Source organism: Portunus trituberculatus, chromosome 50 (assembly GCF_017591435.1).
Source record: "Portunus trituberculatus isolate SZX2019 chromosome 50, ASM1759143v1, whole genome shotgun sequence".
NCBI classification, from domain to species: Eukaryota; Metazoa; Arthropoda; class Malacostraca; order Decapoda; family Portunidae; genus Portunus; species Portunus trituberculatus.
Genome location: NC_059304.1, coordinates 5129576 through 5147519, shown reverse-complemented (window position 1 = coordinate 5147519; position 17944 = coordinate 5129576). Strand labels below are relative to the sequence as shown.

Here is a 17944-nt window from a genome sequence, read left to right as displayed (position 1 = left end):
AATTGTTTATGTAAATGTGTGTTGTGTTTGTTCATACTTCTGTAATGCAACACTAATTGCTTTCATTGATGGCTTTTGTCATAAACAAAGGTACTGTCCATCACCATTGTTTGTCTTGTGGAGATCAATGAACAATTCTTTCCCAAGGTCATCATACTCTCTCCAGACAACTTATGCCAAACTCATAATCAATTTACTTCACTTTTATAATGGTTGGTAGTTAGATTTATGGATGGCCAAAGATTTATTTAAATTCAAAGTAGATGCTTTAAAAAACTTGTGAATCACTATGTAATGTTCTTTGAAAAGCAACCAATTGTATAGATTTTAGAAAAATTGCATTACAAAAATTAAATACTGTACTTTATATTTTTTGGTGCATGGTCAAGGAAATCCAACATGTTATGAAATTGGATTTTCATCCATGAAAATTGTAAATAAGTTATTCTTCTGCAATAAGAGCATACATATTAGACTTGTACATACAATGAATGCTTATGGTACTGAACGTTTTTTAATGTACTATGTGACTACATTAACTAGAAGTGTTTACCAGTGTTTTATCCCTCTGATCTAAAATTTTCAATATGTTTTTTGTAAAAATCCACATATTTTGAAATGTTCTTTTATATCACATGGGATAGTGGAGTGGAGACAAGATTAGATGTATGTATATCTTCAATCATTGTCATCATTTCTTTTTTACACTTTTCAAGACAGTTTCTAAATTTACAAGGGTCGGCCTTTATCAAATGATTACAGCTCATCAAAAGACAGAATTACATGTACTGTGTCACATCCTTTGCTTTCTAAGCCCCATCCATCTCTTGCAAAGCTAGGGACCAAAACATTCCTATCTTCTCTCTCCACACAGCTAAATCAGCACGATCTGCTTTCTCTTTTTATATCACCAATGCACTCAGTCACAAGTTTACTGTTAAGCTCTTCATTTGTTGGTCCATCTAAAATCCTGATTCTCTCTCTCTCTCTCTCTCTCTCTCTCTCTCTCTCTCTCTCTCTCTCTCTCTCTCTCTCTCTCTCTCTCTCTCTCTCTCTCTCTATTAGCTTGCAAATTGCTGCTTTACTTGCTCACAGATTTCCTTTGTAGATTTTTATTGAAACATATTTGCATTTTGGAGAAGAAAATCTTGCAGAATACTTTCTTACACATGTAGAGCAGAAATATGATTAACATGCAAATGATTTGGTATTCTAATTTATACATGATTGTTTTTTTACACCCACAACTTTTACTTTACATTTTTTCTAACCTACTACAAGGCATTCATACATTGGTTACATCTTCAATAATGCACATATGCCTTTTCCGAAGTATTTTTATAACATTTGCTTTATATATTCCAACAGTCAAATTGTTACTCTGTTCACTACAGAGGTCTTTACACTTTGGCAATAGTTATGGCAGTTATTATAGTTTTCTTAAATTTTTAGATCATGTATATAATGATTACTCATTTCAACTTACCTTTAATACTTCATGAATCTTTGTTTTGTACTTTATCTTGTTTCCTAATATTGTCTTAACTTCTCTTTTGCATTATTATGTAGGTATTCAATGAACTTCCTACTTTGTGATATTTGAATCTCATTTTTTATACCATTTAATTTACCATATAATTTATATTCATACTTCTTTCAAAGAATGCAGGTTACATGTTTATATGGACATATTGCCTTAAACTTCAGTCACAAGAACAGAAAGATAACCACTAAATACAAAGTAGGGTTAATTAATTTTTGATGCCCTGCCCTCTTCAATATTTATTGTTATGGTCACAGATAATAGCTGGAAGACTTGCAAATGCATTTGTCTTTGTTCCTATATTTGGGACTTAATTTGGTCCCATATAGTGCCAGTGTATATAAGATAATCTGTGGTAATGAAAATGTACAGAATATGGTCAATCAAGATTTAAGATGTTCAGAAGGATGGTGACTTTCTTGAGGCAATATTTGCATAACAGAGTGGGGAAGTAATGGCATTAGTGTGATGAGTTTCTTGAGGCAAGTAGTACAACAACAAAGTGCAAAGATAATGTAGGTATTTTGAAAATGCATGCAATATCACACAAAATTATAAATGTAGATGAGAAAAACAACAATAGAAATAATAAATAATCTTTCATTGAAATTTATACAAGCATATAGGATAACTGAAAGACAAGGATTCTACTTAATTTGCATATGGGAAAGGGAAGAAGGAATATAAAATATTGGTAGCCACATTGTATAATGTAGGCATAGTGGATAAGGTGGTGAGCATTGGATCGGGCAGACGTCCATGCGTAGGTTCGAATCCCACCACATACAGCCTTAAACACTTTGCCATTTGTCGAGTGGTTTAAAGTTACCTACATGTCACCATGGTACCCAGGTTCTAGATGGTTACATCCAAGATGAGCTTGGGTGGTAATATGGGCCCTAATATGGGTACCACTATAAATAAAATTGCCTGTGCCACTAAGGGGCAGAAGCTGAAGAGCTTGGGTGGTGATATGGGCCCTAATATGGGTACCACTATAGATAAAATTGCCTGCGCCACTAAGGGGCTGAAGCTGAACAGCGCTTCCCATACACTCTTCAAGTGTGCTGACAGGTGCTATAGGCCTTAACATAAAAAAATAAATAAAATAACTTATGAGATCTGGAGAGAACAGTCAGTGTGGCAAATTGTGCACTAAATATTAAGAATGGAGTGAGGAAATTATTCATGTGCATGGCATCAAAACTGCTTTTATTATCAACTTCTAGTCTGATTAACAATCAATGCGTAGCATCATATCTAGTCTGTTAATCATTGCCTAGCATCATATATCCTTAACAGGATGGCCATGACAGGGTTATAAGTTAGCAATCCAACTAACCCTATGTCATTCCAGTAAGATCCAGTAAGAAAATTACTATTTGTTATTTTCAAGGTTTTGCAAACAAAACTTGAAACATGTGTACGTACATGCTCAAAATACTTACTTTGCAAAATTGTTCTAGCAGCACTATTACTTTTATTTCAATGATTCATGATAATGCAAGTTTATAGCAAGTAATGTGCCTGATCATTCATTTAATTTATGTAAACAGTTCAACTAAAACAAGTGAAAACACAGTGATAGAGGTGCACTACATATTTCTGTGACAAGCAGATGGCTGTGATGTCATGTCATGGATAGTTTTAGAGCTAGATTTTAATTTTTTTTTTCAGTTGGGAAAACCAAGGACCCATAGAAGATGATGATGCCTGGTGGATGCCCTATGAGAGCATCCTAAAGTCACCAATAACATAGAGGGGTGGAGTGTGATAGAACAACTGCCACTGACCGCTATTTGATATGAACTGAAGAACTTTTTTTTTTTTTCACTTGAAAATTGTTTAACAGAATAGAGCATTTCATTATTTTAATGCAATAAATAGTATTGATAAATGGTGGAAGGAAAAATGCTATGGTGTCTCATGACAAAAAGCCAAAAGTGTTTCATTATCTGTTGTTACAATTTGATGAAATAGTAGGATGAAGTTGATGAAAAAGTTGTCAATGCAAGCACATTTTTGGAGTATGAAAATAATGAATTTTGCTTCCCATTTACTATAAACTTGTGCATATTTTTACTTCATTATCCAGTATCAATTTGCTGTTTGCTTTGATTTAGTACCTACAAATTACTTTAGTTTCACACATCTATCACTACACCTTTTTTGGGATTAATGACTAATAGCTTGAAATTTACCGAGTTGTATTGAAAATCAGTGTGTGTGCATATGTGGGCGTGTGTGCGTGCATGCGTGTCATTCACCTAAGATCTGGTGGTCACCCAGCCAGTCATTCTCCAACAGAAAGAGTTCAGAGTTCATATTGACTGATCTGGTAGAACTGAGACCGCTCATAGACTGGGACAGTGAGGCCGCAACCCCTCAGTTTACATCCCATACCTACTTACTGCTAAATGAGGCTCACCTATTTGTCTTGCTGCACCAGACTTGTACCTGGACTTCTTATTTGTGAGCCAAATATGCTACCACTACACTATGCAGAGTGTGTGTGTGTGTGTGTGTCTGTGTGTGTCTGTGTGTGTGTGTGCACATACCTGTGCGCGCTTGTGTGTGTATTTAAATAGTTGTATTTACCTAGTTGTAGTTTTACAGGGCCTGGGCATTACGCTCGTGTGGCCCTGTCTCCATATTTACATTTGTCCAACTTTTCTTTAAACCTATGCACACTCCTTGCTAATGCTACATCTTCACTGAGGCTATTCCATGCTGCTATACTTTGTGAAAAGCTGAATTTTTACACATCCTTGAAGCATCTTCCCATCCTCAACTTTTTACTATGACATCTTTTGCTTCTACTGGTGACTTCATCTTTTAATAACAGCTCCTCATTAACTATTACATCCATTCCATTCATTAGTTTGTAGACTTGAATTAGGTCCCCCCTCTCTCTTCTCTGCTCTAGTGTCAGTAGATCCAAAGCCCTCAGTCTCTCCTCATGTCATCTCTCTTAGCTTCGGTACCATCCTTGTTGCCATCCTTTGCAGTCTCTCCAATTTCCAAACATGTACATGTTTCTTTATGTGTGGGGACCACACCGCACCTGCATATTCCAATCTGGGTCTGATCACAGTGGATATCAGTTTCTTCATCATATCTTTATCCATGTAGTGGAAAACCAATCCGATATTTCTTACCAAATTGTATGTCTCGCCAAATATTTTGTCCACATGACTATCCTGTTGATCATTCTTTTGTATTGTCGCTCCTAAGTCCCTTTCCTTGTTAACTTACTTCAGTTCTACATGATCTCCCATCTTATAGACCCCCTCCAGTCGTCTTCCACTCCTTCCCAATTTCATAACATGAATTTTACCCACATTAAATTCCATCTCTTACTTCCTACTTCACCTCCAGATCTTGTTAAGGTCCTCCTGTAATATTTCACAGTCCTCCTTGTTTTTTATTTGTTTGAGCAGCTTGGTATCATCTGTGTGTGTGCGTGTGCATGTGTGAATGTGTGTGCACATGTGGATCTGTGTCCATGCTCCTATTAACCTCTTCATCATATTGAAATGATGCTCAACTCTTCAACATCCTAAGAGTTCAACCTTTTAAAGTTGTGCCAACCTCTCAATATCAAAATTATATCTCAATGCACAGAGCCATATAAGGCATGTACTGTATTTACCTAACAAGAGCTGGAGAGTATCAGATGTGATGGATACTGTAACTTAAACCATTGAACTTTTAGCACCATAAGCAAAAAACTTTAGTTAGACACAGCAAGTTTTAGGTTTATGAAGTGCAAGGTTTAAAATCAAAATTTAATATTTTGCTTCTTTTTGTTGATGGAAGGACATGATTTTTTAATTGTAAAGGCAAAACTTATCTATTTAGATGAGAGGTGGGGAAATGTAACAGTGAAAATATGAAGAAAATTTATTGATACAAATGGCACATGATAAGTTAATGGTAAATAGTTTGCTTTAACATTACATTGTTTCTCATTATATATGGTGCATTTTTTTCACATCTAGTACCTTATTGAAGAAAAGTTTATTTATGATATTTAGGTGTTTCATTTATGGTAATATGCTAAGCTATGTGATAAGCTACTGTAACTTTAATGGTGATTTGCATATATTTTTTATATTTCATGTACATAACTGCTTATATAATCAGATATTCTGACAATGAATCTCCAAATGGTGATGACTATTTCTCTCTCTCTCTCTCTCTCTCTCTCTCTCTCTCTCTCTCTCTCTCTCTCTCTCTCTCTCTCTCTCTCTCTCTCTCTCTCTCTCTCTCTCTCTCTCTCTCTCTCTCTCTCTCTCTCTCTCTCTCTCTCCTACACTGTTACTTTATTTGTATCAGTTACACTTAATCTTCCATCTTGTTTTCATTTTTCTTGTCAGTCTGATGTAATCCTACCCTTCTTTCAGCATGCCATTCTCAACTCAATTAATCATTGACATCTGACCTATTCCATCCCCTTGGGTCACCTACACATATTGCTATGCAAGGTAAAATTAAAAGTGCCAATTTGTACTATTTCACAAACAAGAAGATTTTGCAAGTACAAAAAATGTGTGCCACTTTGTAACTTGTGTATGATTTGCATTAAGATTCAACTTTGCTAAAGAATTTTACTGTACTTCAATGTTAGATCTCACTACTTTTTTTTTATTATATATAGTAACTTTTGAAATTGACAGTTTTCATACCTTACAAATCATATCCAAAGTTTGTAACTGTTCAATCATGTGCATATATTTGGTTAAGGTTTTGACTTAGAAAAATTTTTGCTATTCTTGTACACTGCTACTAAGTGTGAACTTTAAGTATGGGTTGCACAGACGTAATACACATAGAAGTCATCTTGAGTGTATACGATATGACACCAATAAAGTGACATTGCAAAATGATGTTATGTTAATACCTGTATAAACTAAGAGCAGGTAATTGAGTTGATCAAAGTAGAATCAGTATGTTTGTATGAAAGATGATTCATCAGAGAAAAATAATAAATGTAAAGGATGTAGATGATAGGAAAAAACATGACAGAATGAGTCATTGTCTTGTACAATAGAATGCAGTGGAACCTTGAGTTATGAGCACCCTGACTTGCAAGATATCTAGGATAAGATCCAGTGCTCGGTTGACTTTTTGTTTCGACATCTGAGGTAACTCCAGGTACACTGCTGCTATTCAGCACAGCAAATGGTCAGCATTCTGTGTCTGATATGTTCAGTTCATGTTGTTTTTTTTACATGGAAGCATTTCTCGTGATATGCTAGCATTATGTACTTTTTGTGCATTTATTTAGCCAGATTTGTTTTGTCTGACCATAGCTTTTAAGAAAGGGCCACTATGTAGTGACTTGCCTAACCCTCTTCCAAAACATTCTGAAAAGGAGGTTGAAACAAACCTTGGAAAGCTATTTTGTGGATTGCTGTGCATATGAAAATGAGGAATACTGACCAAAAAGGGAAGAAGCAATGAAGAAAATGAAAAGTGAAAGTAAAGTGTAGAAAGAATTGCAGCAGTTAAGTTCAGCAATAAAGTGTAGCATTAAGAGTGTTAAGAGTAAGTTAAGTTAAGCAATTAAGTGAGAGTTTATGGTGAACAAAAGTAACTGAAGAAGCACAAAATAAAATAAACTCCTCCCATCTCTTGTCTACCTACTCCATCTTCCACCTCTACCAGCATCTTGGGGTTGCCCAAGTCGTCTGATCTTTATGATAAATATACTTTATAAAACCAGTTCATCTATTAAAATTCTCTTTTGTTATGTTCCATTGTTTTTATACTATATTTATTATTTATAAATACCCTTTTCGTACCTAAAAACACATAAAAAAGAAATTTTGGTGTTTTGGGGTGCCTGGAACAGATTAATTGCATTTCAGTTCTATTAATTTCAATAGGAAAAATTTGATTGAGTTACAATCAAATTGAGATTAGAGGTCAATCATGAAATGAGTTAAACTCATAACTCAAGGTATCACTTTACATGCAGATGATTACTTATGAAGATACAAAAATGGTCTAATATCATATAACTTGACATTGCTAATCTTTTCTACCCATCCCCACAAAGCCTGACAGTTGCAACACCCCAAGCTTTAATCAGTCATCTACATAACATGCACAACACTTTAGTTAATCCAAGATGAGCATCATTTACCATACCATTATCTTTCATTATGTACTAAGGTACTGCACCTATAGGGAAAATCTCAGGAACATTAAAAGGATGAATTAGGTAGAATATTTGTGAAATGAATTCAACACCTAAATGAACTAGATAATGTTTCTATGAGCAAGTGTGACTAAACACCATGTCATGTTATACCTATCTGCTGCCATCACATGTTATTAATGGTACAACTTGATAGTAATAACATTTCATGTTTCATGTTTATTAACTGTGATAAGGAATGTATTTCTGTCTATACACCAGGCTGGCAATTCCACATAAGGTGGCCTAGGCAAAGCACCATACACACACACACACACACACACACACACACACACACACACACACACACACACACACACACACACACACACACACACACACACACACTGACCCCAATGGAAAGAAAAAATCTCATAGATAATTTCAATAATATTATGAATGTGCTTTTACTGTCATTAGGAACAATCTCCTGTTTGTTTATAATAGGTTCTAGTGTTTTTATTAACTTTGTTTCAGGTCCTAGTGATAGTATCTTGGCAAGTGTCATTAAAGCTGATGAAGCCAAGAAGACAAAGTCCAAAGATTTGTCCATATATCGGACACCCTCAGGTATACAGCAGGAATTTTTTTTTTTTTTTTTTTTTTTTTTTTAATTGAGTACTTCTTATACCTTAAGTACACATTTACTTTTAAATCTAAAGCATGTGCTCTTTTTACATACAGTGTATGCCTGATATGAAAGTAACATAATGCTACATATTATATTGTTCAAGATTATCAATTAAGTTAATTTTTAAGCAATATTGAATTTTTCAGTCTTAGCCAAGATGGTACTTTGTAGTGTTTTTATTACTGACTAACCTTCAGGCATTTATAATGTCTTTTTTTTGTTTTTTCTTTATTTCAGGAAAATATTACTGTTCCCCTTGTGACCTCACATTAAACTCTGAGAGTCAGTTTGCTCAACATGTAGAGTCCAAAAAGCACAAGACGAGAAGAATCAAGTGATTGCCAAAGTTAAACAAATCTTTCAAACAACCTTGTTCATCATTGGTGGACAAGAAGCACCTATGCTCAGCAGAGGCTTACTAAGTTCTCAAAGATACTGTAAGTACTTAAATGTGTCTTGTACTTTTGTTGTTGCTGTTGTTATTGCTGGGAGGGTTGAATATATATGTAATTGTCATCAGTTTTACATGCATTAGGGTTGGACTGTGTGTTGAAAACTTTCTTACAGTATGCATGCTTTATGAATTCAGTGAATTTATGAAGTATATGATAAATCCAAATTGCCAGTTGGATTTGTACACACAAACAACTCTTGGATATTACCTGTAAAATAAACTCTTGGTTTTCTGCCCATAACAAGAAGGAACCCTGTTGCAGTCCCAGTACAGTATTTTTTAGTGAAATGGATCCACTTTTTGTTGTTCATTTCTTGTTCCTCATATAGAATAACAAGAGCAGTAATTCACACATTCCAAAAATAAGCTCTAAGTAAGATACAATCTATAAGATACAAGTCTTCACAAGAAGGGTAACACCATTATGTACTTAGTCATAAGTTACTTTCAACACTATAATCATTTAGATAAAATAAATGTTCCTCAATGTTTTTTTAATCTTGCTTTGAGGATGCATATACAATATTACATCAAACACTGTCAACTCTTAAGTGATGAAACTTACCAGTCTATACTTTAAGTATGCCATAGTAATTGAAGAAGTTTTTATTTGAATAAATTACATTTTAGCTCTTTAAGGATTTTGTCAAAATATTAAATAACTTCATCATCCAATAATGAATTTAAAAGTATACATGTTTTGCTATAGTATTTTCATAATCTACTGTTTAGCAATAAAGTGAGACCCTGATTGTATGGAGTAAACTTTCAATGAAATAAAGATAGAATACTTGAACTCAAGGTACAATAAGAAATGCAGAATATGATACACAATTAATGGTGGCAGCTACAAGTGGAAACAGCTACTGACAATACTTCTACAAGTGTGCATGAATGGTGCAAGCAACCAGAAAGTAATGCATTTAGGATTAATTTCTAGTCAGTGATAACAGAGATATTCTCAGAGTCTGAATAAGATGAATATCTCATTACTTCAACTTTTAAACAAAGTCATTTTCCACAAGGGTTTTCCTGAAAATTGTTTAGTATGTTAATATACATTTCATTCGCTTATTAGTATAGAATACAATATAATATCTTGCATGTTTCATGTTTACATTGGAGTCAACTGCAAAAAACAAAAAACAAAAAAGTTAAAACTGTGCCTTGAATAAAGCATACATAACTGGTTGATTGCATGACTTTTTTTTTTTTTTTTTTTTTTCTCTCTCTCCATAAGAATTAAATCACTTGGCTCAGGGCCTCAGTATAATGTTGTTATTGGCTAAATAGTGATATTTATATTAATTTGTTTATTTGTTGTATTGTATTTAAATATTTATTTATTTATTAATTTACAATTATCTATTCCCTAATCTTAATCCAATAATTATAGTACATACATTTTTGTATGTTTTCATACATTTTTGTATGTTTTCACTCTTAAAATAAAAAATGTTGGGAAATTCATTTTAAGTCACAATGGGGCAGATGATCAAGAGTTTCTATCATGTTCAGTAATGGTATCAGATTGTCAAGCAATACTAATACATAGGTTAGGTAGGAGACTGTAGTATTCTGCAGTCTGAATTTGTAAAATGTTTATACATTTAAGTCAGCAATTCTTAATTTTGGAGCAATTTGGATATGGTTTCCGGTATGAGGGAGACCTACTCAAGGGATTTGATATTCAGCAACAGAGGGGAGTGAGTGAGCTAATGTGGAGTAGAGGGACAGTTTATGTAGTATTGGGTGATGTACGTACCCTAAGGATACTTCTAAGCCCTCTTTACCTCATCTTAGTTATTTATTTCAAACATTGACAGAATTTTACACACACACACACACACACACACACACACACACACACACACACACACACACACACACACACATACACACACCGTGTAGTGTAGTGGTTAGCATGCTTGGCTTACAACCAAGAAGGCCTAGGTTCGAGTCCCGGGAGCAGTATGGCAAATGTGTATAGCCTGTGTTCACCTAGCAGTAAATAGGTATGGGATGTAACTCAAAGGGTTGTGGCCTCACTTTCCTGGTGTGTGTGATGTAGGATGTGGTCTTAGTCCTACCCAAAGATCAGTCAGTATGAGCTCTGAGCTCTTTCCGTAAGGGAAAGGCTGGCTGGGTGCCCAGCAGACGACTGTGGTGAATACACACACACACACACACACACACACACACACACACACACTGCGTAGTGTAGTGGTTAGCACGCTCGACTCACAATCGAGAGGGTTCGGGTTTGAGTCCCGGAGGCGGCGAGGCAAATGGGAAAGCCTCATAATGTGTAGCCCCTGTTCACCTAGCAGTAAATAGGTATGGGATGTAACTCAAGGGGTTGTGACCACGCTTTCCCGGTGTGTGGAGTGTGTTGTGGTCTCAGTCCTACCCGAAAATCTGTCTATGAGCTCTGAGCTCGCTCCGTAATGGGGAAGACTGGCTGGGTGACCAGCAGACAACCATTGTGGTGAATTACACACACACACACACACACACACACGCGAGTGTAGTGGTTAGCACGCTCGACTCACAATCGAGAGGGCCAGGTTCGAATCCCAGCGCAGCGAGGCAAATGGGCAAGCCTCTTAATGTGTAGCCCCTGCTCACCTAGCAGTAAATAGGTAAGGGATGTAACTCGAGGAGTTGTGGCCTCGCTTTCCCGGTGTGTGGAGTGTGTTGTGATCTCAGTCCTACCCGAAGATCGGTCTATGAGCTCTGAGCTCGCTCCGTAATGGGGAAGACTGGCTGGGTGACCAGCAGGCGACCGAGGTGAATTACACACACACACACACACACACACACACACACACACACACACACACACACACACACACACACACACTAAAGTAGTACCTTGATATATAATATTAATAAAACTTTCTTAAAAGTTCATGTTAGGATTTGGCAAATAAAACAATGTAGATTCTTTGCACTCTTGACAACATAAGACATAATGCCAGAATACAACATGTTGAATGTGAAGGTGCAGAGGATATATAACATTTAAACTTCTCTGAAAAATGTCATGTAAAAAGTATTCAATTTTAATAGTGTTATATTTTAGAACTACTCATTAGTACAGTTAATGATGAAGGAGTCTAGTACCCAAACAAATGCTAAATAAGATGGGGTTCTCTTTTACAAGTTTGAGTAATATATATTTAGTAATAGCAGTTTTATAGATTTTAGTTCACACAGTTGCCTCTTATGGTAATTCCACATGAATAAATAAATCATATTGTGATACTGACTGCAAATTATGCAGTTTGACGAAAAATATTGTCTACAAAATTTGGCAGCAGAATACATATTAAAGACTTCAAAGGCTCTAATACTTGGAATACCTTACTTTTTTTATATGTATCTGAAAACAAACATTCCATCGAAGCTTTAAAATCCAATCAATCAAGTATTCTCTAAACTGAATAACAAAAAAAATAAAATTGTGAAACTTACTCTCACTGAAACTAGAAAATAAAAACATTAACAAATGAAAATCTAGTACACAAGTTTTTTTATTGTGTATCAAGGTACCACTTTTCATTCTTTTTAAATGGTAATGTTTTAGGCAGCATTTATAATGGAAGATTTTAGTGGATATGTCCATGTGCTGCATTTAGTATTTTGTTAGGCAGTAGTGGCGTGTCAGATGAAGAAGGTGAGGTGACTTTTGACCTTCAGTGTCCTGTGATATGTGTTGCTTTGGTGTATATATATATATATATATATATATATATATATATATATATATATATATATATATATATATATATATATATATATATATATATATATATATATATATATATATATATATATATATATATATATATATATAGATAGATAGATAGATAGATAGATAGATAGATAGATAGATAGATAACATCTGTAGCAATTTTTGAGAATTTTATCGTGTAAAGAGTAGTAAAGTTTAACTGATGTTACATTCAAGAACACATTAAAATATTTGGTCATTGTGGCTAGGAAAGAAGAAAATGTTGATAGAAAGATTCACATACCTGCCATAGGTGCAGACAGCTTTGTGTTCACTAGGTGCTCAGTCGGCATCAGGAGAGCCAGACAATGTGATACTAGACTTTTATCAGTACAGAATTATTTAAGCCATTTTTACAGTTTTCTCATACAGAGCCTGTAATTTGTTGAAGATACTTTTTACCGAAGGCTTTATGTTGATGTGACAGAACACAATGCCTGACCTGGTGTGCTCATTGAATGATCTCACAACTGGATTATGCTGCAGTTTCTGAAAAAGCTTACCAGATCATTATTATTACTATGTATTGTGGAGTCTTATTTTGTAATTATTTATTTAGTTTATGTATAGTTATGCTTTGACTAAAAATGCCTTTTCAAGTTTTATATTTGTATGTGATACTCACATAATCATGGCTTTAAAAACATGCAGTGGGCCAAAGTAGGAAGTTTCTCTTGGGCATGAATCTGTGTAGTATTTTAAGATATTTTCCCTGTAGATTTTATAGAAATATAGAAAGTTAAGGAAGGTGTATATAAGAGAGAAGTTCCAAACAAACGTTGTAAGTTAACATGTGAAGCTTTTAATAGCAATGAAGAGTACTTTGTGGAGGTTTAATGTCAAATTGGGTGATAGTTTGGGATTAAGGTAGATTGACCAAGGATAATTATTGTATGTTTGTTCATAGTATTGTTGCATCTGATTGATGAGTATGTAATTAACAAGGTAAGAACATGTAATGTTGAATAGGCCTATGTGGCAAATTGTTGTAGATTTGAAGGAAATGTTAAGAAGACTTTTTAAAGAGTGGGCAAATGAAAAGGTAATGACTGTTGATATTTTAATGTGTGTCACTTTGTTGTAAAGATGTAGAATGAATAGTTGTATGTGAGAGAGTGACTGGTAACAGGAAGCCTCTAGGTGGGTCCAGAAGTCAGAACTGATGTACTGGTGGAATCATCTTAAGTCTAGAGTTTGATATAAAATAAGGAGTGTTGAAAAAAAATACTTTAAAAGTACCAGAAGTTATTACTACTACAATCACACTATGGTGGATTAAAACAGTGTATTAATTTAAATGAGGCATCCTGTGTTGGAAGGTGCTCTCAGATCAAGAATAGCCAACAATTGATTTACTTCTAGTGCATCTTCTAACTTGGTATGCCTCAGTTGATGAGTTGGCTCTTACAAGGTCTGTGTTACATTTTGGTGGGCATATTTTTTTATTGATTTTGTTCTTCCAAAGGTAAATCTTCTTTGACAAAGATTAGGGAAAAAAAAAAAAATCCAGTTTTGATGATGTTCACTACTTGTATAAATACATATAAAAAACTGATATTGCTGCTCATCCATCATCATCATAGAAAACATCAGCATAGAAAAATTCAACAAAACTTATTCTAAATAATTATAGACCTTGCACGTGAAGCATCATCATCAGATATCAGAGAATGACTTATGCATGTACAAATGAAAAGTAATGTATGTATATCATCAGAGAATGACTTGTGCATGTACAAATGAAAAGTAATGTATGTATATCATCAAAGATGAAAGGCTTTTAGAAGCATACTGCTTAAAAAAATATATATTTCTAGTCTGTTTTCTCTTTGAATACTAATGATAGCATTATTGCTTGGTTTATTGTGGGAATAATGATCTCTTGAGTATTTGATGTTTATCCACACACACAGCTTTAAATATTGCTTGTTATTTTAATTTTAGATGATTGACATCTGTTTTGTTATTTAAGCTTTACCTTTTAGGAACAAGTTTTATTTATAAGTCTGAGTGAAAAAACTAATTAGCGTAGTTGTTTTATTTGCATGGTTTTACATATCTAATACACAATCTCCAAATCAAATGTACTAGTCTTTCTTGACTCAGTAGCACATTACCCGTCCAAAAGTATCGCACTGTGTAAACAAACTCATTTTACATTTTTTTTCTTTTCATATATACATTGAATGCATTAGGACATATGTTTTTTATTTTAATCTATGAAACTTGTATTCCATCTAGTATTTGATATACTGTAGTATTCAATTTTGAACAGAAAGTGCATGGATTCACATGTGCATATCTCACACAGTGAGGTCGGTAAGAATTGGCTAACTTGACTAAGATGTGAGGGGGTTATGCCAGCATATGACATTTATACATAACTGAGCAAAGCTCTCAATGTTGTGCGTGTCCTCCTTTAAGGGACATATCAGCTTGGTATGTAAAGGTTGATTTTTCTTCTGGTGTTCTCAAACTATTTTAAAAGTATTAAAGTTCTTTTAAACTTTCCCAAGGTTAACTCCCACCCATTACCAGGCCAATTGCTGTCATGAGGGGGCACATAGGGGCAAGAGTTGCTTTGACAGTCCATGCTATGCTGCCTTGGAGCACAACCTTCAGTCCAACTAATTTTGCCATTTCTGATTCCTTCCTATCTTAGAGCCATGCTTATGGGATGCAAACCTTAGTGCTCAGTTGCAAAAGGCCTGAAGATGCTAATAGTACATTAACCCTTGTACAAATATGTAACTATTACTCCGTGGGACCATGAGGAGTGAACTTTTTTTTTCCTACAATTAACCAGGGTTACCATGCCCTTCAAATAATGGGACTTAAAGAACTGTCCTTACTCCATCATTTCTGTCTCTCTTTTTTTTCTGACCTGCCTCTGTCATGGCTTACAGTTTCTATGCTGTCCCCAACCACATCTTCTCCTAATTTCTTCAACAGCCTCCTACATTAGCAATCCCTTGAAATTCAAGTGGGGAAAGTTACCTTTAGAACCCAATATGATGGTTGCCACTTAGAACACAAGTGAAAGCTCAAGTCATTAGAAAACTGTTGACTGCACTGGCAACCCAATCTCAATGACTCCTAATGAAAAACTGAACACATGCACTTGAACAACATCAACATCTAAGAGCTCACTTGTATCCCACTGACAGCTCCCAGTGGTGAGAAAGTAGACATTCAGCAACTCCACTGATGCCACTATAACCACCACCACCACTTTGTACCAGACTAGTATCATCAGTGTACATGTCATCAAAATCCCTATCATCACTTACATCTGCATAACCTGAATCATCAACATCACCATCAGTGAAGCAAGTAGGAGATTCACAAAAAACACTGCTTGAGGGGGAAAGCTGCACACAAATTTCATACCACCACCACTCGCCCAGGCGTGAGATTGCCTCTCCAGAATGACAGCCATTGTTGCAGCACTATTTTCTCAGTAGTGTTATGCTGTACAATGATGTATATCTATTGCTGTTCACAGAAAACCTGTAGCATCATAGAGAGCAATATCACAAAAGCATGTATAAAGGAATTTTATCATTTGCATCATTTCTTTGCCAGCCACATACATGATTGGCTGCTGGGTGTCAATAATATGGCAAGCAAACATTTTTTTGTAGGTAATTTCTTTGTAGCTTACTTCTAATGGTACAAGGGAGTCAGTCATATTCACTACCATTGGATAGATGGATGAAAATAGTTTTTATGCAGCAAATTGCACTAACCATTTCTTGGTCCATGACTCTTGACATCCGGACTTTTCTTCCATATTCCATATCTACTACTACAATACCATTTTAACTAACCTCTTCTCTCAGACTTGACATTCCATTACATCTCAACCTCATTCCTCCAAGAGATTCTATTCCTCCTTGCTGTACATCCCTTCCTCATCATGAGAAACCATAGTATCTATCACAGAATTTATAAACATACCTAACTACCACCCACTTCCCATCCTCCTCAAGCCTTCCCTAATAAGGCCTCTTCACAACCCAGCTCCTCCACCTCTCAATCCTTGTGTCCAATCCCCTTATTGAATCTCTTCTCCCTACACAGCTTAATGCTATTTCTATTAACACCCACACTTTTCACCTGATCAATATTGCTGCATGGTTTCTGTAGCCTGGCACATCCCTCTTTTGCAATATGTACTATACTACAATTATTATTTCAGGCTTAGTAAAGAACAGTAGACTATATTCTTAAGTTATAAAAAAAAATTGTCATAGTCTATATTTTTTTTTCATCATAGTCTACAAACTTTTCTGACATCCTAGTTATGGGAGAGCTACACAACATACAAGTATATCTTATTTGTAGAGGGAGGACAATTCAATTCCACTCCATCCTGCAGTAGGACTAGTGGTACAGTAAACATGTATCTAGAAAACTTAAAAATTCCTCTGAAAACTGCAAATGCCTGTTTCCTTTGCACTTACTTGACCAGGATGTCCTTATCATGCATAACCAGTCTTCTTTATAGATATACCCTTACATCTAGTGCACTTTTAAACATTATTTTCACCTAAACCATGTAGTAACTGCACAAAGTTATGGAAAAAGACACCCTCTGGTCCTTTTGATAAGGTTTTGTAATAAGTGTGTGCATCCTTCACTGTAAGTGCTTATCATACCTATTGGTTGGGAGGTTAGTCATGGTTTACCCCCTTTGGTCTTTCACCTCTTACTGGTTCAGCCTCTTACCTCTTTCACCTAAAAATTACATGTTATCATATATTTACCATGCCACATACTTTGACTATCAGGATCATTTGAAAGATTACTCAAGGAAAAGACAAATTATCACCACCTTACATGAATATCAGAGCATACTAGTTACATGTGTCTTGTATGATTCAAGAAAGCAAGTGCTTCACCACCTATCCAAGTTCTCTTATACCTTGGTTTCTGGTTATCTAAGTAAGATGTTTGACTTCTATGGCTTTGATTCAGGGATTCTTACTAACCACTTGTCTGTAGCAAGTGTGATTTTCCTTTTGGATCCAGAATCCAAGACACAAGATGTAATTTAGCTGAATAGTAGAGCACACACTTTATCAAGTCAAAAGGATAGCAGTCATAACTTGGTTTTTTTTTCTTTTTCTAGTTTCCTGTGGGAAAAAATCCATGTGTAAGCTGAATGTTGAATTCTTACTGCCATTAACATCCCTGTAACTTCTTTTTTGTGCATATAATATTTGATATCAAGAAAGTAGCAGTGCTTCTCACTCACATACTTGACAGCAACATCAGCACTGCATTTACTTGTGTATTTTCATCAGTTGTTT

The 17944-nt window shown here is 35.0% G+C and overlaps 1 protein-coding gene across 2 annotated transcripts in view; it reads left to right on the top strand.

The window, feature by feature from the left end:
• The window catches only part of LOC123499774 (zinc finger matrin-type protein 3-like), a 31698-nt gene extending 20752 nt beyond the window's left edge, over window positions 1-10946 (top strand). Inside the window, exons 7-8 of one of the 2 annotated variants that reach the window (XM_045248238.1) lie at window positions 8226-8318; window positions 8617-10946. In XM_045248238.1, the coding sequence (XP_045104173.1) occupies window positions 8226-8318; window positions 8617-8717 (194 nt within the window). In that variant the 3' untranslated portion in view covers window positions 8718-10946. Of the gene's footprint in view, window positions 1-3220; window positions 7177-8225; window positions 8319-8616 lie in introns of those variants that run through there. The other variant, XM_045248239.1, reaches the window with a different exon arrangement.
• The last annotated feature ends 6998 nt before the right edge of the window (window positions 10947-17944 follow it).